This window comes from Lampetra fluviatilis, chromosome 71 (assembly GCF_964198595.1).
Source record: "Lampetra fluviatilis chromosome 71, kcLamFluv1.1, whole genome shotgun sequence".
Taxonomy (NCBI): domain Eukaryota; kingdom Metazoa; phylum Chordata; class Hyperoartia; order Petromyzontiformes; family Petromyzontidae; genus Lampetra; species Lampetra fluviatilis.
In genome coordinates this window covers 4,983,637-5,010,633 of record NC_136345.1, presented here as the reverse complement: position 1 = coordinate 5,010,633, position 26,997 = coordinate 4,983,637, and the positions used below count along the sequence as shown (strand labels likewise).

General features: G+C 67.1%; 1 protein-coding gene across 1 annotated transcript in view; it reads right to left on the bottom strand.

The window, feature by feature from the left end:
* The window catches only part of LOC144952986 (carboxypeptidase D-like), a 34,989-nt gene extending 11,506 nt beyond the window's left edge, over positions 1-23,483 (bottom strand). The window contains exons 1-5 of the mRNA XM_078883468.1: positions 23,363-23,483; positions 14,351-14,520; positions 9,499-9,654; positions 7,732-7,830; positions 6,578-6,642 (exon numbers count right to left, since the gene is read on the bottom strand). Coding sequence (XP_078739594.1) covers positions 6,578-6,642; positions 7,732-7,830; positions 9,499-9,654; positions 14,351-14,474 — 444 coding nt within the window. The 5' untranslated portion in view covers positions 14,475-14,520; positions 23,363-23,483. The remainder of the gene's footprint in view (positions 1-6,577; positions 6,643-7,731; positions 7,831-9,498; positions 9,655-14,350; positions 14,521-23,362) is intronic.
* Positions 23,484-26,997: the final 3,514 nt, after the last annotated feature.

Below are 26,997 nucleotides of genomic sequence, written 5' to 3'. Positions count from 1 at the left end.
TGGGTGAGTGAGTGGCGTGAGTGAGTGGGTGAGTGAGTGAGTGAGTGGTGTGAGTGGTGAGTGAGTGAGTGAGTGGGTGAGTGGGTAAGTGGTGAGTTGAGTGAGTGGTGGGGTGAGTGGTGGGTGAGTGAGTGAGTGAGTGAGTGGTGGGGTGAGTGGGTGAGTGGTGGGTGAGTGGTGGGTGAGTGGGTGAGTGGTGGGTGAGTGGTGGGTGAGTGGGTGAGTGAGTGAGTGGTGGGTGAGTGGTGAGTGAGTGGGTGAGTGAGTGGTGGGTGAGTGGTGAGTGAGTGAGTGGTGGGTGAGTGAGTGGTGGTGTGAGTGAGTGGTGGGTGAGTGGTGAGTGAGTGAGTGAGTGGGTGAGTGAGTGAGTGAGTGGGTGAGTGGGTGAGTGGGTGAGTGGTGAGTGAGTGAGTGGTGGGTGAGTGGTGAGTGAGTGGTGAGTGGTGAGTGAGTGGGTGAGTGAGTGAGTGGGTGAGTGAGTGAGTGAGTGGTGAGTGAGTGAGTGAGTGGGTGAGTGGGTGAGTGGGTGAGTGGTGGGTGAGTGAGTGGTGAGTGAGTGGTGGGTGAGTGAGTAAGTGAGTGGGTGAGTGAGTAAGTGAGTGAGTGGGTGAGTGAGTGGGTGAGTGAGTGAGTGGGTGAGTGGGTGAGTGGGTGAGTGGTGGGTGAGTGAGTGAGTGAGTGGTGGGGTGAGTGAGTGAGTGGGTGAGTGGGTGAGTGGTGAGTGAGTGAGTGGTGGGTGAGTGGTGAGTGAGTGAGTGGGTGAGTGGGTGAGTGGTGAGTGAGTGAGTGAGTGGGTGAGTGAGTGGTGAGTGAGTGGGTGAGTGAGTGAGTGGGTGAGTGGGTGAGTGAGTGGGTGAGTGGTGAGTGAGTGAGTGGGTGAGTGGGTGAGTGGGTGAGTGAGTGGGTGAGTGAGTGAGTGGGTGAGTGAGTGGGTGAGTGAGTGAGTGGGTGAGTGGGGTGAGTGAGTGATGAGTGAGTGAGTGAGTGGTGAGTGAGTGAGTGAGTGGGTGAGTGAGTGGTGAGTGAGTGGTGAGTGAGTGAGTGGGTGAGTGAGTGAGTGGGTGAGTGAGTGGGTGAGTGGGTGAGTAGGTGAGTGAGTGGTGAGTGAGTGGGTGAGTGAGTGAATGGGTGAGTGAGTGGGTGAGTGAGTGAGTGGGTGAGTGGTGAGTGAGTGGTGAGTGAGTGGGTGAGTGGTGAGTGAGTGAGTGAGTGGTGAGTGAGTGAGTGAGTGGGTGAGTGAGTAAGTGAGTGAGTGAGTGAGTGGGTGAGTGAGTGGGTGAGTGAATGAGTGAGTGGGTGAGTGGTGGGTGAGTGAGTGAGTGGGTGAGTGGGTGAGTGGTGGGTGAGTGAGTGAGTGGGTGGGTGAGTGAGTGAGTGGGGTGAGTGGTGAGTGGTGAGTGAGTGAGTGTTGGGTGAGTGGTGAGTGAGTGAGTGGGTGAGTGGGTGAGTGGTGAGTGAGTGAGTGAGTGGGTGAGTGAGTGGTGAGTGAGTGGGTGAGTGAGTGAGTGGGTGAGTGGTGTGAGTGAGTGGGTGAGTGGTGAGTGAGTGAGTGGGTGAGTGGGTGAGTGGGTGAGTGGGGTGGGTGAGTGAGTGAGTGGGTGAGTGAGTGGGTGAGTGAGTGAGTGGGTGAGTGGGTGAGTGAGTGGTGAGTGGTGAGTGAGTGGTGAGTGAGTGAGTGAGTGGGTGAGTGAGTGGTGAGTGAGTGGTGAGTGAGTGAGTGGGTGAGTGAGTGAGTGTGTGAGTGAGTGGGTGAGTGGGTGAGTAGGTGAGTGAGTGGTGAGCTGAGTGGGTGAGTGAGTTGAATGGTGCGTGAGTGGGTGAGTGAGTGAGTGGGTGAGTGGGTGAGTGAGTGGTGAGTGAGTGGGTGAGTGGTGAGTGAGTGAGTGGTGAGTGAGTGAGTGGGTGAGTGGGTGAGTGAGTGGGTGAGTGAGTGGGTGAGTGAGTGAGTGAGTGGGTGAGTGGTGAGTGAGTGAGTGAGTGGGTGAGTGGGTGAGTGGTGAGTGAGTGAGTGGTGGGTGAGTGGTGGGTGAGTTGAGTGAGTGAGTGAGTGGTGGGTGAGTGGAGTGAGTGGTGGGTGAGTGGTGGGTGAGTGGAGTGAGTGGTGGGTGAGTGGTGGGTGAGTGGGTGAGTGAGTGAGTGGTGGGTGAGTGGTGAGTGAGTGGGTGAGTGAGTGGTGGGTGAGTGGTGAGTGAGTGAGTGGTGGGTGAGTGAGTGGTGGGTGAGTGAGTGGTGGGTGAGTGGTGGGTGAGTGGGTGAGTGAGTGAGTGAGTGGTGAGTGAGTGAGTGGTGAGTGAGTGAGTGAGTGGTGAGTGAGTGGTGAGTGAGTGGTGGGTGAGTGAGTGGGTGAGTGGTGGGTGGGCTGAGTGGTGAGTGAGTGAGTGGTGGGTGAGTGAGTGGTGGGTGAGTGGTGGGTGAGTGGAGTGAGTGAGTGAGTGAGGTGGTGGGTGAGTGAGTGGGTGAGTGAGTGAGTGGGTGAGTGAGTGGTGAGTGAGTGAGTGGGTGAGTGGGTCGAGTGGTGGGTGAGTGAGTGGTGGGTGAGTGGTGGGTGAGTGAGTGGTGGGTGAGTGGTGAGTGAGTGAGTGGGTGAGTGGGTGAGTGGTGGGTGAGTGGGTGAGTGGGTGAGTGGTGAGTGAGTGAGTGGGTGAGTGAGTGGGTGAGTGAGTGGTGGGTGAGTGGTGAGTGAGTGAGTGAGTGGGTGAGTGAGTGGGTGAGTGGGTGAGTGAGTGGTGAGTGAGTGAGTGAGTGGGTAGAGTGAGTGAGTGGGTGAGTGGTGTGAGTGAAGTAGGTGAGTGAGTGGGTGAGTGAGTGGGTGAGTGAGTGAGTGAGTGGTGAGTGAGTGGGTGAGTGAGTGGGTGAGTGGTGAGTGAGTGAGTGAGTGGTGGGTGAGTGAGTGAGTGAGTGGGTGAGTGGGTGAGTGGTGAGTGAGTGAGTGGTGAGTGAGTGAGTGAGGGTGAGTGAGTGAGTGGGTGAGTGGGTGAGTGGGTGAGTGAGTGGGTGAGTGAGTGGGTGAGTGAGTGGGTGAGTGGGTGAGTGAGTGGTGAGTGAGTGAGTGAGTGGTGAGTGAGTGAGTGGGTGAGTGAGTGAGTGGGTGAGTGGGTGAGTGAGTGGGTGAGTGAGTGGGTGAGTGAGTGGGTGAGTGAGTGGTGAGTGAGTGAGTGGGTGAGTGAGTGAGTGGGTGAGTGGGTGAGTGAGTGGGTGAGTGAGTGGGTGAGTGAGTGGGTGAGTGGGTGAGTGAGTGAGTGAGTGGTGAGTGAGTGAGTGGGTGAGTGAGTGAGTGGGTGAGTGGGTGAGTGAGTGGTGAGTGGGTGAGTGGGTGAGTGGTGAGTGGGTGAGTGAGTGGGTGAGTGAGTGGGTGAGTGAGTGAGTGGGTGAGTGAGTGAGTGGGTGAGTGCGTGAGTGGGTGAGTGAGTGGTGAGTGAGTGAGTGGGTGAGTGGTGAGTGAGTGAGTGAGTGAGTGGTGAGTGAGTGAGTGAGTGGGTGAGTGAGTGGGTGAGTGAGTGGTGAGTGAGTGAGTGAGTGAGTGAGTGAGTGAGTGGGTGAGTGGTGGGTGAGTGGTGGGTGAGTGGTGAGTGAGTGAGTGGGTGAGTGAGTGAGTGGTGGGTGAGTGAGTGGTGGGTGAGTGGTGAGTGAGTGAGTGAGTTGGTGAGTGAGTGAGTGAGTGAGTGAGTGGGTGAGTGGGTGAGTGGTGAGTGAGTGAGTGGTGAGGTGAGTGGTGAGTGAGTGGGTGAGTGAGTGGGTGAGTGAGTGGTGAGTGAGTGAGTGGGTGAGTGGGTGACTGGTGGTGAGTGAGTGAGTGAGTGGGTGAGTGGGTGAGTGAGTGGTGAGTGGGTGAGTGGGTGAGTGAGTGAGTGAGTGGTGGGTGAGTGGTGGGTGAGTGGGGTGAGTGGTGAGTGAGTGGTGAGTGAGTGAGTGGGTGAGTGAGTGAGTGGGTGAGTGAGTGAGTGAGTGGTGAGTGAGTGAGTGAGTGGGTGAGTGAGTGAGTGAGTGGGTGAGTGGGTGAGTGGTGAGTGAGTGGGTGAGTGGGTGAGTGGTGAGTGAGTGAGTGGTGGGTGAGTGGTGAGTGAGTGAGTGAGTGGGTGAGTGAGTGAGTGAGTGGGTGAGTGGGTGAGTGGTGAGTGAGTGGTGAGTGAGTGGGTGAAGTGGTGAGTGAGTGGGTGAGTGAGTGAGTGGGTGAGTGAGTGAGTGAGTGGTGAGTGAGTGAGTGAGTGGGTGAGTGGTGAGTGGTGGGTGAGTGAGTGGTGAGTGAGTGGTGGGTGAGTGAGTAAGTGAGTGGGTGAGTGAGTAAGTGAGTGAGTGAGTGAGTGGGTGAGTGAGTGGGTGAGTGAATGAGTGAGTGGGTGAGTGGGTGAGTGGTGTGTGAGTGAGTGAGTGGGTGAGTGGGTGAGTGGTGGGTGAGTGAGTGAGTGGTGGGTGAAGTGAGTGAGTGGGTGAGTGGGTGAGTGGTGAGTGAGTGAGTGGTGGGTGAGTGGTGAGTGGGTGAGTGGGGTGAGTGGTGAGTGGTGAGTGAGTGAGCTGAGTGGGTGAGTGGAGTGGTGAGTGAGTGGGTGAGTGAGTGGTGTGAGTGGGTGAGTGAGTGGGTGAGTGGTGAGTGAGTGAGTGAGTGGGTGAGTGGGTGAGTGGTGAGTGAGTGGTGGGTGAGTGAGTGAGTGGTGGGTGAGTGAGTGGGTGAGTGGGTGAGAGTGAGTGGTGAGTGATGTGGTGGGTGAGTGAGTGGGGTGAGTGAGTGAGTGGGTGAGTGGGTGAGTGAGTGGTGAGTGAGTGAGTGGTGAGTGAGTGAGTGAGTGGGTGAGTGAGTGGTGAGTGAGTGGTGAGTGAGTGGTGAGTGAGTGAGTGAGTGGGTGAGTGAGTGAGTGGGTGAGTGGGTGAGTAGGTGTGTGAGTGGTGAGTGGTGAGGTGAGTGAGTGAGTGGGTGAGTGAGTGGGTGAGTGAGTGAGTGGGTGAGAGGGTGAGTGAGTGGTGAGTGAGTGGGTGAGTGGTGAGTGAGTGAGTGAGTGGTGAGTGAGTGAGTGAGTGGGTGAGTGGTGAGTGAGTGGTGAGTGAGTGGGTGAGTGAGTGAGTGAGTGGGTGAGTGGTGAGTGAGTGAGTGGTGAGTGGGGTGAGTGGGTGAGTGGTGAGTGAGTGAGTGGTGGGTGAGTGGGTGGGTGAGTGAGTGAGTGAGTGGTGGGTGAGTGGAGTGAGTGGTTGGGTGAGTGGTGGGTGAGTGGGTGAGTGGTGGGTGAGTGGTGGGTGAGTGGGTGAGTGAGTGAGTGGTGGGTGAGTGTTGTGAGTGAGTTGAGGTGAGTGAGTGGTGGGTGAGTGGTGAGTGAGTGAGTGGTGGGTGAGTGAGTGAGTGAGTGAGTGGGTGAGTGAGTGAGTGAGTGGTGAGTGAGTGGTGAGGTGAGTGAGTGAGTGGTGGGTGAGTGAGTGGGGTGAGTGAGTGGTGTGGGTGAGTGGTGAGTGAGTGAGTGGTGGGTGAGTGAGTGGTGGGTGAGTGGTGGGTGAGTGAGTGAGTGAGTGAGTGAGTGGTGAGTGAGTGGTGGGTGAGTGAGTGAGTGGTGGGTGGAGTGAGTGGGTGAGTGAGTGGGTGGGTGAGTGGTGAGTGAGTGAGTGGTGGGTGAGTGAGTGGTTGGGGTGAGTGGGTGAGTGGGTGAGTGAGTGAGTGGTGAGTGAGTGAGTGAGTGGGTGAGTGAGTGAGTGAGTGGTGAGTGAGTGGTGAGGTGAGTGAGTGAGTGGTGGGTGAGTGAGTGGGTGAGTGAGTGGGTGGGTGAGTGGTGAGTGAGTGAGTGGTGGGTGAGTGAGTGGTGGGTGAGTGGTGGGTGAGTGGTGAGTGAGTGAGTGGGTGAGTGAGTGGGTGAGTGAGTGAGTGGGGTGAGTGAGTGGTGAGTGAGTGAGTGGTGGAGTGAGTGGGTGAGTGGTGGGTGAGTGAGTGGTGGGTGAGTGGTGGGTGAGTGAGTGGTGGTGAGTGGGGTGAGTGAGTGAGTGGGTGATGAGGGTGAGTGGTGGGTGAGTGGGTGAGTGGGTGAGTGGTGAGTGAGTGAGTGGGTGAGTGAGTGGGTGAGTGAGTGGTGGGTGTGAGTGGTGAGTGAGTGAGTGAGTGGGTGAGTGAGTGTGGTGAGTGGGTGAGTGAGTGGTGAGTGAGTGAGTGAGTGGTGAGTGAGTGAGTGAGTGGTGGGTGAGTGAGTGAGTGAGTGAGTGGGTGAGTGGGTGAGTGGTGAGTGAGTGAGTGGTGAGTGAGTGAGTGGGTGAGTGAGTGAGTGGGTGAGTGGGTGAGTGGGTGAGTGAGTGGCGTGAGTGAGTGGGTGAGTGAGTGGTGAGTGAGTGAGTGAGTGGGTGAGTGAGTGAGTGGGTGAGTGGGTGAGTGAGTGGTGAGTGAGTGGTGAGTGAGTGAGTGGGGTGAGTGAGTGGGTGAGTGAGTGGGTGAGTGGGTGAGTGAGTGAGTGAGTGGTGAGTGAGTGGGTGAGTGAGTGAGGTGGGTGAGTGGGTGAGTGAGTGGGTGAGTGAGTGGGTGAGTGAGTGGGTGAGTGGGTGAGTGGGTGAGTGAGTGGGTGAGTGAGTGGGTGAGTGAGTGAGTGGGTGGGTGAGTGGTGGGTGAGTCCACCTGCAAGCTGCCTGTGTGAGGGTGGAAGTTGCTGCCCATCTCCACCCCTCCCTTCACCTCCTCAACTGCAGCAACAACAGTAACCATAGCAACCATAGTAACCATAGCAACTGCAGCAACCACAGCAACCATAGCAACAACAGCAACCATAGCAACAACAGTAACCATAGCAAACAACAGCAACCACAGCAACAACAGTAACCATAGCAACAACAGCAACCACAGCAACAACGGTAACCATAGCAACTACAGCAACCACAGCAACTACAGTAACCATAGCAACTACAGCAACCATAGCAACTACAGTAACCATAGCAACCACAGCAACTACAGTAACCATAGCAACTACAGAACCATAGCAACTACAGTAACCACCATGATCCACCACCAAGGTCACTGCTTCCGGTTGTGATAGTTGTGGTTGTGATGGTTGTGGTGGTGGTGGTTGTGATAGTTGTGGTGTGATGGTTGTGGTGGTGGTGGTTGTGATGGTTGTGGTGTGATGGTTGTGATAGTTGTGGTGTGATGGTTGTGGTGGTGGTTGTGATGGTTGTGGTGGTGGTTGTGATGGTTGTGGTGGTGGTGGTTGTGATGGTTGTGGTGTGATGGGTTGTGGTGGTGGTGGTTGTGATGGTTGTGGTGGTGGTGGTTGTGATGGTTGTGATAGTTGTGGTGTGATGGTTGTGGTGGGTGGTGGTGGTTGTGATGGTTCTGGTGGTGGTGGTGATGGTTGTGGTGGTGGTTGTGGTGGTGTGATGGTTGTGGTGGTGGTGGTTGTGATGGTTGTGGTGGTGGTGGTGATGGTTGTGGTGGTGGTTGTGGTGGTGTGATGGGTTGTGGTGGTGATGGTTGTGGTGGTTGTGGGGGTTGTGGTGGTGGTGATGGTGGTGATGGTTGTGGTGGTGGTTGTGGTGGTGTGATGGTGTGGTGGTGGTGATGGTTGTGGTGGTGGTTGTGATGGTAGTGGTTGTGGTGTGATGGTTGTGGTGGTTGTGGTGGTTGTGATGGTTTGTGGTGGTGGTGATGATGGTTGTGGATGGTTGTGATGGTTGTGATGGTTGTGATGGTTGTGGTGGTGGTGGTGGTTGTGGTGGTTGTGATGGTTGTGAAGGTTGTGGTGGTGGTTGTGGTGGTTGTGCCGTGTGGACACTCACAGCGGTCGGAGTGGCAGTTGTGTCGCCCCGCCAGGTGCATTGTGGGATGGTTGTTGGCGTAGGTGGAGGCCAGAGACCGGAGCACCTCAACTCCAGGGCCTGCAACAACCACCACAACCACCACAACCACCACAACAACCACCACCACCACAACAACAACTACTACAAACAAACCACCACAACTACCACAACAACTACCACAACCACCACAACCACCACCACCACAACCACCACAACCACCACAACCACCACCACAACCACCACCACAACCACCACCACAACCACCACCACAACCACCACCACAACCACCACCACAACCACCACAACCACCACCACCACCACCACAACCACCACCACCACCACAACCACCACCACCACCACCACAACCACCACAACTACCACAACTACCACAACCACCACAACCACCACCACAACCACCACAACCACCACCACAACCACCACAACCACCACAACCACCACAACCACCACCACTACCACCACCACCACAACAACTACCACAACCACCACAACCACCACCACAACCACCACCACAACAACTACCACAACCACCACCACAACCACCACCACCACCACCACAACTACTACAACCACCACAACCACCACCACAACAACTACCACAACCACCACAACCACCACAACTACCACAACCATCACCACCACCATCATCACCACAACCATCATCATCACCACCATCACCACAACCATCATCATTACCACCATCACCACAACTACTACAACCACCACAACCACCACCACAACAACTACCACAACCACCACAACCACCACAACTACCACAACCATCACCACAACCATCATCATCACAACCATCATCATCACCACCATCACCACAACCATCATCATCACCACCATCACCACCACCATCATCACCACAACCATCACCACCACCATCATCACCACAACCATCATCATCACCACCATCATCATCACCACCATCACCACAACCATCATCATCACCACCATCACCACCACCATCATCACCACAACCATCACCACCACCATCATCACCACAACCATCATCATCACCACCATCATCATCACCACCATCACCACAACCATCATCATCACCACCATCACCACCACCATCATCACCACAACCATCACCACCACCATCATCACCCACAACCATCATCATCACCACCATCATCATCACCACCATCACCACAACCATCATCATCACCACCATCACCACCACCATCATCACCACAACCATCACCACCACCATCATCACCACAACCATCATCATCACCACCATCACCACAACCATCATCATCACCACCATCACCACAACCATCATCATCACCACAACCATCACCACCACCATCATCACCACAACCATCATCATCACCACCATCATCATAACCACCACCACCATCATCACTAACAACACCATCACCACCATCACCACCATCACCACCATCACCACCATCATCACTAACACCACCACCACCACCACCACCATCACCACAATCACCGGTGGTGGTGAGTGCCTACCGGGTATGACCAGGGCGGGGTTGTCCGGTGGGTGTGTGGCGAGCACCACCATCATCACCACCATCACCACTACCACCACCACCATCACCACAATCACCGGTGGTGGTGAGTGCCTACCGGGTATGACCAGGGCGGGGTTGTCCGGTGGGTGTGTGGCGAGCACCACCATCATCACCACCATCACCACTACCACCACCACCATCACCACAATCACCGGTGGTGGTGAGTGCCTACCGGGTATGACCAGGGCGGGGTTGTCCGGTGGGTGTGTGGCGAGCAGCGATCCGGCGCTCAGCGTCAGAGCCGCGGTGAAGGTGGTGCGGCCTAGCAGGAGGCCCAGGCCCAAAGCCTGCGTCTCGGCCTGGAGGGTCCGGCCAGCCGAGGAGTTCCCTACGGGGGGGCAGGGAGAGGGCACGGGGGGGGGGGGGGAGAGGGCACGGGGGGGGGGGGGGGGAGAGGGCACGGGGGGGGGGGGGGAGGGCACGGGGGGGGGGGGGAGGGCACGGGGGGGGGGGGGAGAGGGCACGGGGGGGGGGAGAGGGCACGGGGGGGGGGGGAGGGCACGGGGGGGGGGGGAGAGGGCACGGGGGGGGGGGGAGAGGGCACGGGGGGGGGGGGGAGAGGGCACGGGGGGGGGGGGAGAGGGCACGGGGGGGGGGGGGAGAGGGCACGGGGGGGGGGGGGAGAGGGCACGGGGGGGGGGGGAGAGGGCACGGGGGGGGGAGAGGGCACGGGGGGGGGGGGAGAGGGCACGGGGGGGGGGGGGGAGGGGCACGGGGGGGGGGGGGGGAGAGGGCACGGGGGGGGGGGGGGAGAGGGCACGGGGGGGGGGGGGAGAGGGCACGGGGGGGGGGGGGGAGAGGGCACGGGGGGGGGGGGGGAGGGCACGGGGGGGGGGGGGAGAGGGCACGGGGGGGGGGGGGAGGGGGGGAGAGGGCACGGGGGGGGGGGGGGAGAGGGCACGGGGGGGGGGGGAGAGGGCACGGGGGGGGGGGGGGGAGGGCACGGGGGGGGGAGGGAGAGGGCACGGGGGGGGGGGGGAGAGGGCACGGGGGGGGGGGGGGGGGAGGGCACGGGGGGGGGGGGGGAGAGGGCACGGGGGGGGGGGGAGAGGGCACGGGGGGGGGGGGGAGAGGGCACGGGGGGGGGGGGGAGAGGGCACGGGGGGGGGGGGGGGGAGGGCACGGGGGGGGGGGGGAGAGGGCACGGGGGGGGGGGGGGGAGAGGGCACGGGGGGGGGGGGGAGAGGGCACGGGGGGGGGGGGAGAGGGCACGGGGGGGGGGGAGAGGGCACGGGGGGGGGGGGGGGAGAGGGCACGGGGGGGGGGGGGAGAGGGCACGGGGGGGGGGGGAGAGGGCACGGGGGGGGGGGGGGGGAGGGCACGGGGGGGGGGGGGGGAGAGGGCACGGGGGGGGGGGGAGAGGGCACGGGGGGGGGGGGGGGGGGAGGGCACGGGGGGGGGGGGGAGAGGGCACGGGGGGGGGGGGGGGAGGCACGGGGGGGGAGAGGGCACGGGGGGGGGGGGGGAGAGGGCACGGGGGGGGGGAGAGGGCACGGGGGGGGGGGGGGGAGGGCACGGGGGGGGGAGAGGGCACGGGGGGGGGGGGGGAGAGGGCACGGGGGGGGGGGGGGAGAGGGCACGGGGGGGGGGGGGGGAGGGCACGGGGGGGGGAGAGGGCACGGGGGGGGGGGGGGGGAGGGCACGGGGGGGGGAGAGGGCACGGGGGGGGGGGGGGTAGAGGGCACGGGGGAGGGGGGGAGAGGGCACGGGGGGGGGGGGGGTAGAGGGCACGGGGGGGGGGGGGGAGGGCACGGGGGGGGGGAGAGGGCACGGGGGGGGGGAGAGGGCACGGGGGGGGGGGGGGGGTAGAGGGCACGGGGGGAAGGGGGAGGGCACGGGGGGGGGGAGAGGGCACGGGGGGGGGGGAGAGGGCACGGGGGGGGGGGGGAGGGCACGGGGGGGGGGGGGGGGGGGAGAGGGCACGGGGGGGGGGGGGGGAGAGGGCACGGGGGGGGGGGGAGAGGGCACGGGGGGGGGGGGGGGGGAGGGCACGGGGGGAAGGGGGAGGGCACGGGGGGGGGGGAGAGGGCACGGGGGGGGGGGGGAGAGGGCACGGGGGGGGGGAGAGGGCACGGGGGGGGGGGGGAGAGGGCACGGGGGGGGGGGAGAGGGCACGGGGGGGGGGGGGAGAGGGCACGGGGGGGGGGGGGAGAGGGCACGGGGGGGGGGGGGGGAGGGCACGGGGGGGGGGGGAGAGGGCACGAGGGGGGGGGGAGAGGGCACGAGGGGGGGGGGAGAGGGCACGAGGGGGGGGGGGGAGAGGGCACGGGGGGGGGGGGGAGAGGGCACGGGGGGGGGGGGAGAGGGCACGGGGGGGGGGGAGAGGGCACGGGGGGGGGGGGGAGAGGGCACGGGGGGGGGGGGGAGAGGGCACGAGGGGGGGGGAGAGGGCACGGGGGGGGGGGGGAGAGGGCACGGGGGGGGGGGGGAGAGGGCACGGGGGGGGGGGGAGAGGGCACGGGGGGGGGGGGAGAGGGCACGAGGGGGGGGGGGAGAGGGCACGGGGGGGGGGGGGAGAGGGCACGGGGGGGGGGGGGAGAGGGCACGGGGGGGGGGGGGAGAGGGCACGGGGGGGGGGGAGAGGGCACGGGGGGGGGGGGGGAGAGGGCACGGGGGGGGGGGGGGGGAGAGGGCACGAGGGGGGGGGAGAGGGCACGGGGGGGGGGGGGAGAGGGCACGGGGGGGGGGGGGGAGAGGGCACGGGGGGGGGGGGAGAGGGCACGGGGGGGGGGGGAGAGGGCACGGGGGGGGGGGGGAGAGGGCACGAGGGGGGGGGGAGAGGGCACGAGGGGGGGGGGGGAGAGGGCACGGGGGGGGGGAGAGGGCACGGGGGGGGGGGAGAGGGCACGGGGGGGGGGGAGAGGGCACGGGGGGGGGGGGGAGAGGGCACGGGGGGGGAGGGGAGAGGGCACGGGGGGGGGGGAGAGGGCACGGGGGGGGGGAGAGGGCACGGGGGGGGGGAGGGAGAGGGCACGGGGGGGGGAGGGGAGAGGGCACGGGGGGGGGGGGGAGAGGGCACGGGGGGGGGGGGAGAGGGCACGGGGGGGGGGGAGGGGGAGAGGGCACGGGGGGGGGAGGGGAGAGGGCACGGGGGGGGGGGGAGAGGGCACGGGGGGGGGAGGGGAGAGGGCACGGGGGGGGGGGGAGAGGGCACGGGGGGGGGGGGGGAGAGGGCACGGGGGGGGGGGGGAGAGGGCACGGGGGGGGGAGGGGAGAGGGCACGGGGGGGGGGGGGGAGAGGGCACGGGGGGGGGGGGGGAGAGGGCACGGGGGGGGGAGGGGAGAGGGCACGGGGGGGGGGAGAGAGGGCACGGGGGGGGGGGGGGAGAGGGCACGGGGGGGGGGGGGGGGGAGAGGGCACGGGGGGGGGGGGGGAGAGGGCACGGGGGGGGGGGGGAGAGGGCACGGGGGGGGGGGGGAGAGGGCACGGGGGGGGGGGGGGAGAGGGCACGGGGGGGGGGGGGGAGAGGGCACGGGGGGGGGGGGGGGAGAGGGCACGGGGGGGGGGGAGAGGGCACGGGGGGGGGAGGGGAGAGGGCACGGGGGGGGGGGGGGAGAGGGCACGGGGGGGGGGGGGGGAGAGGGCACGGGGGGGGGGGGGGAGAGGGCACGGGGGGGGGGGGGGAGAGGGCACGGGGGGGGGGGGGGAGAGGGCACGGGGGGGGGGGAGAGGGCACGGGGGGGGGGAGGGGAGAGGGCACGGGGGGGGGGGGGAGAGGGCACGGGGGGGGGGGGGAGAGGGCACGGGGGGGGGGAGGGGAGAGGGCACGGGGGGGGGGAGGGGAGAGGGCACGGGGGGGGGGGGGAGAGGGCACGGGGGGGGGGGGGGGAGAGGGCACGGGGGGGGGGAGGGGAGAGGGCACGGGGGGGGGGGGGGGAGAGGGCACGGGGGGGGGGGGGGAGAGGGCACGGGGGGGGGGGAGGGGAGAGGGCACGGGGGGGGGGGAGGGGAGAGGGCACGGGGGGGGGGGGGGGGAGAGGGCACGGGGGGGGGGGGGAGAGGGCACGGGGGGGGGGGGGGGGAGAGGGCACGGGGGGGGGGGAGAGGGCACGGGGGGGGGGGGGAGAGGGCACGGGGGGGGGGGGGGGAGAGGGCACGGGGGGGGAGGGGAGAGGGCACGGGGGGGGGGGGGAGAGGGCACGGGGGGGGGGGGGAGAGGGCACGGGGGGAGGGGGGGGGAGGGCACGGGGGGGGGGGGGGAGAGGGCACGGGGGGGGGGGGGAGAGGGCACGGGGGGGGGGGGAGAGGGCACGGGGGGGGGGGGGGAGAGGGCACGGGGGGGAGGGGAGAGGGCACGGGGGGGGGGGGGGAGAGGGCACGGGGGGGGGGGGGGGAGAGGGCACGGGGGGGGGGGGGGAGAGGGCACGGGGGGGGGGGGGGGAGAGGGCACGGGGGGGGGGGGGGGAGAGGGCACGGGGGGGGGGGGGAGAGGGCACGGGGGGGGGGGGAGAGGGCACGGGGGGGGGGGGGGAGAGGGCACGGGGGGGGGGGGGGAGAGGGCACGGGGGGGGGGGGAGAGGGCACGGGGGGGGGGGGAGAGGGCACGGGGGGGGGGGGGGAGAGGGCACGGGGGGGGGGGGGAGAGGGCACGGGGGGGGGGGGGAGAGGGCACGGGGGGGGGGGGAGAGGGCACGGGGGGGGGGGGGGAGAGGGCACGGGGGGGGGGGGGAGAGGGCACGGGGGGGGGGGGGAGAGGGCACGGGGGGGGGGGAGAGGGCACGGGGGGGGGGGGGGAGAGGGCACGGGGGGGGGGGGGAGAGGGCACGGGGGGGGGGGGAGAGGGCACGGGGGGGGGGGAGAAGCAGGAGAGATGGTGATGATGATGTTGGTGATGTTGATCGTGATGATGATGATGCTGATGATGATGTTGATGTTGTTGATGATGATGATGTTGATGATCGTGATGATGATGATCGTGATGATGATGATCGTGATGCTGATGATGATGCTGCTGATGTTCATGGTGATGCCGATGATCGTGGTGGCGGCGGCGGCTTCACCGACTTCACCGGCGTCACCGCACCGGTGAAGTCGGTGTCCAGGTCAACTCCGAGGGCGTTCAGCGCCCCCCCCCCCAACAACTCCGTCCCCAACTCCGACTCCGACTCCGTCTCCGCAGCCGCCCTCCCTCGCCGCGGCGCGGCCATCGGGGTTCACCACGGGGAACACGGTGAGACGCGTGGCGTTCACCAGCTGGCGGAGACACGCGCGGGGAGACAAGGGGAGACACGGGGAGACACGGGGAGACACGGGGAGACGCGTGGCGTTCACCAGCTGGCGGAGACGCGCGCGGGGAGACAAGGGGAGACACGCGGGGTGAGACACGGGGAGACACGGGGGGAGACACGGGGAGCACGGTGAGACGCGTGGCGTTCACCAGCTGGCGGAGACACGCGCGGGGAGACAAGGGGAGACACGGGGAGACACGGCGAGACACGGGGAGACACGGGGAGCACGGTGAGACGCGTGGCGTTCACCAGCTGGCGGAGACACGCGCGGGGAGACACGGGGAGACAAGGGGAGACACGGGGAGACGCGCACGGTGAGACGCGTGGCGTTCACCAGCTGGCGGAGACACGCGCGGGGAGACACGGGGAGACAAGGGGAGACACGGGGAGACGCGGGGAGACACGGGGAGACACGGGGAGCACGGTGAGACGCGTGGCGTTCACCAGCTGGCGGAGACACGCGCGGGGAGACACGCGGGGTGAGACACGGGGAGACACGGGGGGAGACACGGGGAGCACGGTGAGACGCGTGGCGTTCACCAGCTGGCGGAGACACGCGCGGGGAGACAAGGGGAGACACGGGGAGACACGGGGAGACACGGGGAGACACGGGGAGCACGGTGAGACGCGTGGCGTTCACCAGCTGGCGGAGACACGCGCGGGGAGACACGGGGAGACAAGGGGAGACACGGGGAGACGCGGGGAGACACGGGGAGACACGGGGAGCACGGTGAGACGCGTGGCGTTCACCAGCTGGCGGAGACACGCGCGGGGAGACACGCGGGGTGAGACACGGGGAGACACGGGGGGAGACACGGGGAGCACGGTGAGACGCGTGGCGTTCACCAGCTGGCGGAGACACGCGCGGGGAGACACGCGGGGTGAGACACGGGGAGACACGGGGAGACACGGGGAGACACGGGGAGCACGGTGAGACGCGTGGCGTTCACCAGCTGGCGGAGACACGCGCGGGGAGACAAGGGGAGACACGGGGAGACACGGGGAGACACGGGGAGCACGGTGAGACGCGTGGCGTTCACCAGCTGGGGGAGACACGCGCGGGGAGACAAGGGGAGACACGGGGAGACACGGGGAGACACGGGGAGACACGGGGAGCACGGTGAGACGCGTGGCGTTCACCAGCTGGCGGAGACACGCGCGGGGAGACACGGGGAGACAAGGGGAGACACGGGGAGACACGGGGAGACACGGGGAGCACGGTGAGACGCGTGGCGTTCACCAGCTGGCGGAGACACGCGCGGGGAGACAAGGGGAGACACGGGGAGACACGGGGAGACACGGGGAGACACGGGGAGCACGGTGAGACGCGTGGCGTTCACCAGCTGGCGGAGACACGCGCGGGGAGACAAGGGGAGACGCGGGGAGACACGGGGAGACACGGGGAGACACGGGGAGCACGGTGAGACGCGTGGCGTTCACCAGCTGGCGGAGACACGCGCGGGGAGACAAGGGGAGACACGGGGAGACACGGGGAGACACGGGGAGACACGGGGAGCACGGTGAGACGCGTGGCGTTCACCAGCTGGCGGAGACACGCGCGGGGAGACAAGGGGAGACACGGGGAGACACGGGGAGACACGGGGAGACACGGGGAGCACGGTGAGACGCGTGGCGTTCACCAGCTGGGGGAGACACGCGCGGGGAGACACGGGGAGACGCGGGGAGACACGGGGAGACACGGGGAGACACGGGGAGCACGGTGAGACGCGTGGCGTTCACCAGCTGGCGGAGACACGCGCGGGGAGACACGGGGGGAGACGCGGGGAGACACGGGGAGACACGGGGGGAGACACGGGGAGACACGGGGAGCACGGTGAGACGCGTGGCGTTCACCAGCTGGCGGAGACACGCGCGGGGAGACAAGGGGAGACACGGGGAGACACGGGGAGACACGGGGAGACACGGGGAGCACGGTGAGACGCGTGGCGTTCACAAGCTGGCGGAGACACGCGCGGGGAGACACGGGGGGAGACGCGGGGAGACACGGGGAGACACGGGGGGAGACACGGGGAGACACGGGGAGCACGGTGAGACGCGTGGCGTTCACCAGCTGGCGGAGACACGCGCGGGGAGACACGGGGTGAGACACGGGGTGACACGGGGGGACACGGGGGGAGACACGGGGAGCACGGTGAGACGCGTGGCGTTCACCAGCTGGCGGAGACACGCGCGGGGAGACAAGGGGAGACACGGGGAGACACGGGGAGACACGGGGAGACACGGGGAGCACGGTGAGACGCGTGGCGTTCACCAGCTGGCGGAGACACGCGCGGGGAGACAAGGGGAGACACGGGGAGACACGGGGAGACACGGGGAGACACGGGGAGCACGGTGAGACGCGTGGCGTTCACCAGCTGGGGGAGACACGCGCGGGGAGACACGGGGAGACGCGGGGAGACACGGGGAGACACGGGGAGACACGGGGAGCACGGTGAGACGCGTGGCGTTCACCAGCTGGCGGAGACACGCGCGGGGAGACACGGGGGGAGACGCGGGGAGACACGGGGAGACACGGGGGGAGACACGGGGAGACACGGGGAGCACGGTGAGACGCGTGGCGTTCACCAGCTGGCGGAGACACGCGCGGGGAGACAAGGGGAGACACGGGGAGACACGGGGAGACACGGGGAGACACGGGGAGCACGGTGAGACGCGTGGCGTTCACCAGCTGGCGGAGACACGCGCGGGGAGACACGGGGGGAGACGCGGGGAGACACGGGGAGACACGGGGGGAGACACGGGGAGACACGGGGAGCACGGTGAGACGCGTGGCGTTCACCAGCTGGCGGAGACACGCGCGGGGAGACACGGGGTGAGACACGGGGTGACACGGGGGGACACGGGGGGAGACACGGGGAGCACGGTGAGACGCGTGGCGTTCACCAGCTGGCGGAGACACGCGCGGGGAGACACGGGGGGAGACACGGGGAGACACGGGGAGAGACAAGGGGTGAGACGCGGGGGGAGACACGCGCGGGGAGACAAGGGGAGACACGGGGGGAGACACGGGGAGCACGGTGAGACGCGTGGCGTTCACCAGCTGGCGGAGACACGCGCGGGGAGACACGGGGGGAGACACGGGGAGACACGGGGAGAGACAAGGGGTGAGACGCGGGGGGAGACACGCGCGGGGAGACAAGGGGAGACACGGGGGGAGACACGGGGAGCACGGTGAGACGCGTGGCGTTCACCAGCTGGCGGAGACACGCGCGGGGAAACACGGGGGGAGACACGGGGAGACACGGGGAGAGACAAGGGGTGAGACGCGGGGGGAGACACGCGCGGGGAGACAAGGGGAGACACGGGGGGAGACACGGGGAGCACGGTGAGACGCGTGGCGTTCACCAGCTGGCGGAGACACGCGCGGGGAGACACGGGGGGAGACACGGGGAGACACGGGGAGAGACAAGGGGTGAGACGCGGGGGGAGACACGCGCGGGGAGACAAGGGGAGACACGGGGGGAGACACGGGGAGCACGGTGAGACGCGTGGCGTTCACCAGCTGGGGGAGACACGCGCGGGGAGACACGCGGGGTGAGACACGCGGGGTGAGACACGGGGGGAGACACGGGGGGAGACACGGGGAGCACGGTGAGACGCGTGGCGTTCACCAGCTGGGGGAGACACGCGCGGGGAGACACGGGGGGAGACACGGGGAGACACGGGGAGACACGCGGAGAGACACGGGGAGCACGGTGAGACGCGTGGCGTTCACCAGCTGGCGGAGACACGCGCGGGGAGACACGGGGAGACACGCGGGGTGAGACACGGGGAGACACGGGGAGACACGGGGAGACACGGGGAGACACGGGGAGCACGGTGAGACGCGTGGCGTTCACCAGCTGGGGGAGACACGCGCGGGGAGACACGGGGAGACGCGGGGTGAGACACGGGGGGAGACGCGGGGAGAGAGAGACACGGGGAGCACGGTGAGACGCGTGGCGTTCACCAGCTGGCGGAGACACGCGCGGGGAGACACGCGGGGTGAGACACGCGGGGTGAGACACGGGGGGAGACACGGGGGGAGACACGGGGGAAGACACGGGGAGCACGGTGAGACGCGTGGCGTTCACCAGCTGGGGGAGACACGCGCGGGGAGACACGGGGAGACGCGGGGAGACACGGGGTGACACGGGGTGACACGGGGAGACACGGGGAGACACGGTGAGACGCGTGGCGTTCACCAGCTGGGGGAGACACGCGCGGGGAGACACGGGGAGACGCGGGGAGACACGGGGTGACAAGGGGTGACACGGGGAGACACGGTGAGACGCGTGGCGTTCACCAGCTGGGGGAGACACGCGGGGGGACACGCGGGGTGAGACACGGGGAGACGCGGGGAGACGCGGGGAGACACGGGGAGAGACACGCGGGGTGAGACACGGGGAGACGCGGGGAGAGAGAGACACGGGGAGACACGGGGAGACGCGTGGCGTTCACCAGCTGGGGGAGACACGCGCGGGGAGACACGGGGAGAGACAAGGGGTGAGACACGGGGTGACACGGGGAGACACGGGGTGAGACACGGGGAGACACGGGGAGACACGGGGAGACACGGGGAGACACGGGGAGACACGGGGAGACGCGTGGCGTTCACCAGCTGGGGGAGACACGCGGGGGGACACGGGGGGGGAGACACGTGGGGTGAGACACGGGGTGACACGGGGAGACACGGGGAGACACGGGGAGAGACAAGGGGAGACACGCGCGGGGAGACACGCGGGGGGAGACACGCGGGGAGAGACACGGGGGGAGACACGGGGGGAGACACGGGGGGAGACACGGGGAGACGCGGGGAGACACGGGGTGACACGGGGTGACACGGGGAGACACAGGGAGACACGGTGAGACGCGTGGCGTTCACCAGCTGGGGGAGACACGCGGGGGGACACGCGGGGTGAGACACGGGGAGACGCGGGGAGACACGGGGAGACACGGGGTGAGACACGGGGAGAGACGCGGGGTGAGACACGGGGGAGAGACACGGGGAGAGACACGAGACGGGGTGAGACACGGGGTGACACGGGGAGAGACGGGGAGACACGCGGGGAGAGACACGGGGAGACACGGGGAGACACGGGGTGAGACACGGGGAAAGAGACACGGGGAGACACGGGGAGAGAGACACGGGGAGAGAGACACGGGGAGAGAGACACGGGGAGAGAGACACGGGGAGAGAGACACGGGGAGAGAGACACGGGGAAACACGGGGAGAAACGGAGAGAGACACGGGGAGACACGGGGTGAGACACGGGGAGAGACACGGGGAGACGGGGTGAGACACGGGGAGAGAGACACGGGGTGAGACACGGGGTGAGACATGGGGGAGAGACACGGGGAGAGACACGGGGAGACGGGGTGAGACACAGGGAGCACGGTGAGACGCGTGGCGTTCACCAGCTGGGGGAGACACGCGCGGGGAGACACGGGGAGACGCGGGGAGACACGGGGTGACACGGGGTGACACGGGGAGACACGGGGAGACACGGTGAGACGCGTGGCGTTCACCAGCTGGGGGAGACACGCGGGGTGAGACACGGGGAGACGCGGGGAGACACGGGGAGAGACACGCGGGGTGAGACACGGGGAGACGCGGGGAGAGAGAGACACGGGGAGCACGGTGAGACGCGTGGCGTTCACCAGCTGGGGGAGACACGCGGGGGGACACGCGGGGTGAGACACGGGGAGACGCAGGGAGAGAGAGACACGGGGAGACACGGGGAGACGCGTGGCGTTCACCAGCTGGGGGAGACACGCGCGGGGAGACACGGGGAGAGACAAGGGGTGAGACACGGGGTGACACGGGGAGACACGGGGTGAGACACGGGGAGACACGGGGAGACACGGGGAGACACGGGGAGACACGGGGAGACGCGTGGCGTTCACCAGCTGGGGGAGACACGCGGGGGGACACGGGGGGGGAGACACGTGGGGTGAGACACGGGGTGACACGGGGAGACACGGGGAGACACGGGGAGAGACAAGGGGAGACACGCGCGGGGAGACACGCGGGGGGAGACACGCGGGGGGAGACACGGGGGGAGACACGGGGGGAGACACGGGGAGACGCGGGGAGAGAGAGACACGGGGAGCACGGTGAGACACGTGGCGTTCACCAGCTGGGGGAGACACGCGGGGGGAGACGCGCGGGGTGAGACACGGGGAGACACGGGGGGACACGGGGAGACACGGGGGGAGACACGGGGAGACACGGGGGGAGACACGCGGGGTGAGACACGGGGAGAGACACGGGGGGAGACACGGGGAGACACGGGGGGGAGACACGGGGAGAGACACGGGGGGAGACACGGGGAGACACGGGGGGAGACACGGGGAGACACGGGGGGAGACACGCGGGGTGAGACACGGGGAGACACGGGGAGAGACACGGGGAGAGACGCGGGGTGAGACACGGGGGAGAGACACGGGGAGAGACACGGGGAGACATGGGGAGAGACACGAGACGGGGTGAGACACGGGGTGACACGGGGAGAGACGGGGAGACACGCGGGGAGAGACACGGGGAGACACGGGGAGACACGGGGTGAGACACGGGGAGACACGGGGAGAGAGACACGGGGAGAGAGACACGGGGAGAGAGACACGGGGAGAGAGACACGGGGAGAGAGACACGGGGAGAGAGACACGGGGAGAGAGACACGGGGGGAGAGACACGGGGGAGAGAGACACGGGGAGAGAGACACGGGGAGAGAGACACGGGGAAACACGGGGAGAAACGGAGAGAGACACGGGGAGACACGGGGTGAGACACGGGGAGAGACACGGGGAGACGGGGTGAGACACGGGGAGAGAGACACGGGGTGAGACACGGGGTGAGACATGGGGGGAGAGACACGGGGAGAGACACGGGGAGACGGGGTGAGACACAGGGAGCACGGTGAGACGCGTGGCGTTCACCAGCTGGGGGAGACACGCGCGGGGAGACACGGGGAGACGCGGGAGACACGGGGTGACACGGGGTGACACGGGGAGACACGGGGAGACACGGTGAGACGCGTGGCGTTCACCAGCTGGGGGAGACACGCGGGGTGAGACACGGGGAGACGCGGGGAGACACGGGGAGAGACACGCGGGGTGAGACACGGGGAGACGCGGGGAGAGAGAGACCACGGGGAGCACGGTGAGACGCGTGGCGTTCACCAGCTGGGGGAGACACGCGGGGGACACGCGGGGTGAGACACGGGGAGACGCAGGGAGAGAGAGACACGGGGAGACGCGGGGAGACACGGGGTGACACGGGGTGACACGGGGAGACACGGGGGTGACACGGGGTGACACGGGGAGACACGGGGAGACACGGGGAGACGCGTGGCGTTCACCAGCTGGGGGAGACACGCGCGGGGAGACGCGGGGAGACACGGGGTGACACGGGGTGACACGGGGAGACACGGGGAGACACGGGGAGACGCGTGGCGTTCACCAGCTGGGGGAGACACGCGCGGGGAGACGCGGGGAGACACGGGGTGACACGGGGGTGACACGGGGAGACACGGGGAGACACGGGGAGACGCGTGGCGTTCACCAGCTGGGGGAGACACGCGGGGTGAGACACGGGGAGACGCGGGGAGACACGGGGAGAGACACGCGGGGTGAGACACGGGGAGACGCGGGGAGAGAGAGACACGGGGAGCACGGTGAGACGCGTGGCGTTCACCAGCTGGGGGAGACACGCGGGGGGACACGCGGGGTGAGACACGGGGAGACGCGGGGAGAGAGAGACACGGGGAGACACGGGGAGACGCGTGGCGTTCACCAGCTGGGGGAGACACGCGCGGGGAGACACGGGGAGAGACAAGGGGTGAGACACGGGGTGACACGGGGAGACACGGGGTGAGACACGGGGAGACACGGGGAGACACGGGGAGACACGGGGAGACACGGGGAGACACGGGGAGACACGGGGAGACACGGGGAGACGCGTGGCGTTCACCAGCTGGGGGAGACACGCGGGGGGACACGGGGGGGGAGACACGTGGGGTGAGACACGGGGTGACACGGGGAGACACGGGGAGACACGGGGAGAGACGCGCGGGGAGACACGCGCGGGGAGACACGTGGGGTGAGACACGGGGAGACACGGGGTGACACGGGGGAGACACGGGGAGACACGGGGAGAGACGCGCGGGGAGACACGCAGGGGGAGACACGCAGGGGGAGACACGCGGGGGGAGACACGGGGGGAGACACGGGGTGAGACACGGGGAGAGAGACACGGGGAGAGACACGGGGAGAGACACGGGGTGAGACACGGGGAGAGACACGGGGAGAGAGACACGGGGAGAGAGACACGGGGAGAGAGACACGGGGAGAGACACGGGGAGAGAGACACGGGGAGAGACACGGGGTGAGACACGGGGAGAGAGACACGGGGAGAGACACGGAGAGAGACACGGGGAGAGACACGGGGAGAGACACGGGGAGAGACACGGGAAGAGACACGGGGAGAGACACGGGGAGAGACACGGGGAGAGACACGGGGAGAGACACGGGGAGAGACACGGGGAGAGACACGGGGAGAGACACGGGGAGAGACACGGGGAGAGACACGGGGAGAGACACGGGGAGAGACACGGGGGGAGACACGGGGAGAGACACGGGGAGAGACACGGGGAGAGACACGGGGAGAGACACGGGGGGGGGGGGGGTGTCACGTGGGAGTGGGGGGGGTCACGTGGGGTGGGGGGGGTCACGTGGGGGGGGGGGGGGGGGTCACGTGGGGGGGGTCACGTGGGGGGGGGGGGGGTCACGTGGTGTGCGGTGGTCACCGCCGTGAGGCCGTCGTCGTTGCCGTAGCGACGGCACAGCAAGGCGGCGAGCTCCAGCAGCAGCTCGGAGGTGGCGGCCGCGTCGCCTCGCACCGCCCCCAACAGCAGGAGGCGGGGCGGGGGGGGGGGAGGGGGGGGCTGGGGGGGGGGGGGAGACAGTGGTGAGGGTGGTGGTGGTGGTGAGGGTGGTGGTGGTGTAGGTGGTGAGAGTGGTGAGGGTGGTGGTGGTCAGGGTGGTGGTGAGGGTGGTGGTGGTGTAGGTGGTGAGAGTGGTGAGGGTGGTGGTGGTCAGGGTGGTGGTGAGGGTGGTGGTGGTGAGGCTGGTGGTGGTGGTAGTGAGGGGGGTGAGGGTGGTGAGGGTGGTGGTGAGGGTGAGGGTGGGAGTGAGGATGGTGGGAGTGAGGGGGGTGGTGAGGGTGGTGGTGGTGGTGGTGAGAGTGGTGAGGGTGGTGGTGAGGGTGGTGGTGAGGGTGGTGGTGAGGGTGGTGGTGAGGGTGGTGGTGGTGAGGGTGGTGGTGGTGAGGGTGGTGGTGGTGGTGAGGGTGGTGGTGGTGTAGGTGGTGAGAGTGGTGAGGGTGGTGGTGGTCAGGGTGGTGGTGAGGGTGGTGGTGGTGTAGGTGGTGAGAGTGGTGAGGGTGGTGGTGGTCAGGGTGGTGGTGAGGGTGGTGGTGGTGTAGGTGGTGAGAGTGGTGAGGGTGGTGGTGGTCAGGGTGGTGGTGAGGGTGGTGGTGGTGAGGCTGGTGGTGGTGGTAGTGAGGGGGGTGAGGGTGGTGAGGGTGGTGGTGAGGGTGAGGGTGGAGGTGAGGATGGTGGGAGTGAGGGGGGTGGTGAAAGTGGTGGTGGTGGTGAGAGTGGTGAGGGTGGTGGTGAGGGTGGTGGTGGTGGTGGTGTAGGTGGTGGTGGTGTAGGTGGTGAGAGTGGTGAGGGTGGTGGTGGTCAGGGTGGTGGTGGTGAGGGTGGTGGTGGTGAGGGTGGTGGTGGTCAGGGTGGTGGTGGTGAGGGTGGTGGTGGTGAGGGTGGTGGTGGTGTAGGTGGTGGTGGTGTAGGTGGTGGTGGTGTAGGTGGTGAGAGTGGTGAGGGTGGTGGTGGTCAGGGTGGTGGTGAGGGTGGTGGTGGTGAGGGTGGTGGTGGTGAGGGTGGTGGTGGTCAGGGTGGTGGTGTGGGTGGTGGTGGTGAGGGTGGTGGTGGTGGTGAGGGGGGTGAGGGTGGTGAGGGGGGTGAGGGTGGTGGTGGTGATGGTGTAGGTGGTGGTGGTGAGGGTGGTGGTGGTGGTGTAGGTGGTGGTGGTGGTGGTGGTGATGAGGGTGGTGGTGGTGGTGTAGGTGGTGGTGGTGAGGGTGGTGGTGGTGGTGTAGGTGGTGGTGGTGAGGGTGGTGGTGGTGGTGTAGGTGGTGGTGGTGAGGGTGGTGGTGGTGTAGGTGGTGAGAGTGGTGAGGGTGGTGGTGGTGGTGAGGGTGGTGGTGGTGGTGTAGGTGGTGGTGGTGGTGAGGGTGGTGGTGGTGAGGGTGGTGGTGGTGGTGTAGGTGGTGGTGGTGTAGGTGGTGGTGAGGGTGGTGGTGGTGTAGGTGGTGGTGGTGTAGGTGGTGGTGGTGGTGAGGGTGGTGGTGGTGGTGAGGGTGGTGGTCAGGGTGGTGGTGGTGAGGGTGGTGGTGGTGGTGGTGTAGGTGGTGGTGGTGTAGGTGGTGAGAGTTGTGAGGGTGGTGGTGGTCAGGGTGGTGGTGAGGGTGGTGGTGGTGAGGGTGGTGGTGGTGGTGGTGTAGGTGGTGAGAGTGGTGAGGGTGGTGGTGGTCAGGGTGGTGGTGAGGGTGGTGGTGGTGAGGGTGGTGGTGGTGGTGGTGGTGTAGGTGGTGAGAGTGGTGAGGGTGGTGGTGGTGAGGGTGGTGGTCAGGGTGGTGGTGGTGGTGTTGGTGGTGGTGTAGGTGGTGAGAGTGGTGAGGGTGGTGGTGGTGGTGAGGGTGGTGGTCAGGGTGGTGGTGGTGGTGGTGGTGGTGTTGGTGGTGGTGTAGGTGGTGAGAGTGGTGAGGGTGGTGGTGGTCAGGGTGGTGGTGAGGGTGGTGGTGGTGAGGCTGGTGGTGGTGGTGGTAGTGAGGGGGGTGAGGGTGGTGAGGGTGGTGGTGAGGGTGAGGGTGGTGGTGAGGGTGGGGGTGAGGGTGGGGGTGAGGGTGGTGGGAGTGAGGGGGGTGGTGGGAGTGAGGGGGGTGGTGAGGGTGGTGGTCAGGGTGGTGGTGAGGGGGGTGAGGGTGGTGGTGGTGGTGAGGGTGGTGGTGGTGGTGAGGGTGGTGGTGGTGGTGAGGGGGATGAGGGTGGTGGGAGCGAGGATGGTGGTGGTGTAGGTGGTGGTGGTGTAGGTGGTGGTGGTGTAAGTGGTGGTGGTGAGGGTGGTGAGGGTGGTGAGGGTGGTGGGGGTGGTGAGGGTGGTGAGGGTGGTGAGGGTGGTGTGTGTGTGTGAGCGTGGTGAGGGTGGTGGTGGTGGTGAGGGTGGTGAGGGTGGTGAGGCTGGTGAGGGTGGTGAGGGTGGTGAGGGTGGTGAGGGTGGTGAGGCTGGTGAGGGTGGTGAGGCTGGTGAGGGTGGTGAGGGTGGTGAGGGTGGTGAGGGTGGTGAGGGTGGTGAGGGTGGTGAGGGTGGTGAGGGTGGTGTGTGTGTGAGCGTGGTGAGGGTTGTGAGGGTGGTGAGGGTGGTGAGGGTGGTGAGGGTGGTGAGGGTGAGGGTGGTGAGGGTGAGGGTGGTGAGGGTGGTGAGGGTGGTGAGGGTGGTGAGGCTGGTGAGGGTGGTGAGGGTGGTGGTGGTGGTGAGGGTGGTGAGGGTGGTGGTGGTGGTGAGGGTGGTGAGGGTGGTGAGGGTGGTGGTGGTGGTGAGGGTGGTGAGGGTGGTGAGGGTGAGGGTGGTGAGGGTGGTGAGGGTGGTGAGGGTGGTGAGGGTGGTGGTGGTGGTGAGGGTGGTGAGGGTGGTGAGGGTGGTGAGGGTGGTGAGGCTGGTGAGGGTGGTGAGGGTGAGGGTGGTGAGGGTGGTGAGGGTGGTGAGTGTGTGAGCGTGGTGAGGGTGGTGGTGGTGAGGGTGGTGAGGGTGGTGAGGGTGGTGAGGCTGGTGAGGGTGGTGAGGCTGGTGAGGGTGGTGAGGGTGGTGAGGCTGGTGAGGGTGGTGAGGGTGGTGAGGGTGGTGAGGGTGGTGAGGGTGGTGAGGGTGGTGAGGGTGGGGATGAGGGTGAGGGTGGTGAGGGTGGTGAGGGTGGTGAGGGTGGTGAGGGTGGTGAGGGTGGTGAGGGTGGGGGTGAGGGTGGTGAGGGTGGTGAGGGTGGTGAGGGTGGTGAGGGTGGGAGTGAGGGTGGTGAGGGTGGTGAGGCTGGTGAGGGTGGTGAGGGTGGTGAGGGTGGTGAGGGTGGTGAGGGTGGTGGTGGTGGTGAGGGTGGTGAGGGTGGTGAGGGTGGTGGGGGTGAGGGTGGTGAGGGTGGTGAGGGTGGTGAGGGTGGTGGTGAGGGTGGTGAGGGTGGTGAGGGTGGTGAGGCTGGTGAGGGTGGTGAGGGTGGTGAGGGTGGTGGTGGTGGTGAGGGTGGTGAGGGTGGTGAGGGTGGTGGTGGTGGTGAGGGTGGTGAGGGTGGTGAGGGTGGTGAGGGGTGAGGGTGGTGAGGGTGGTGAGG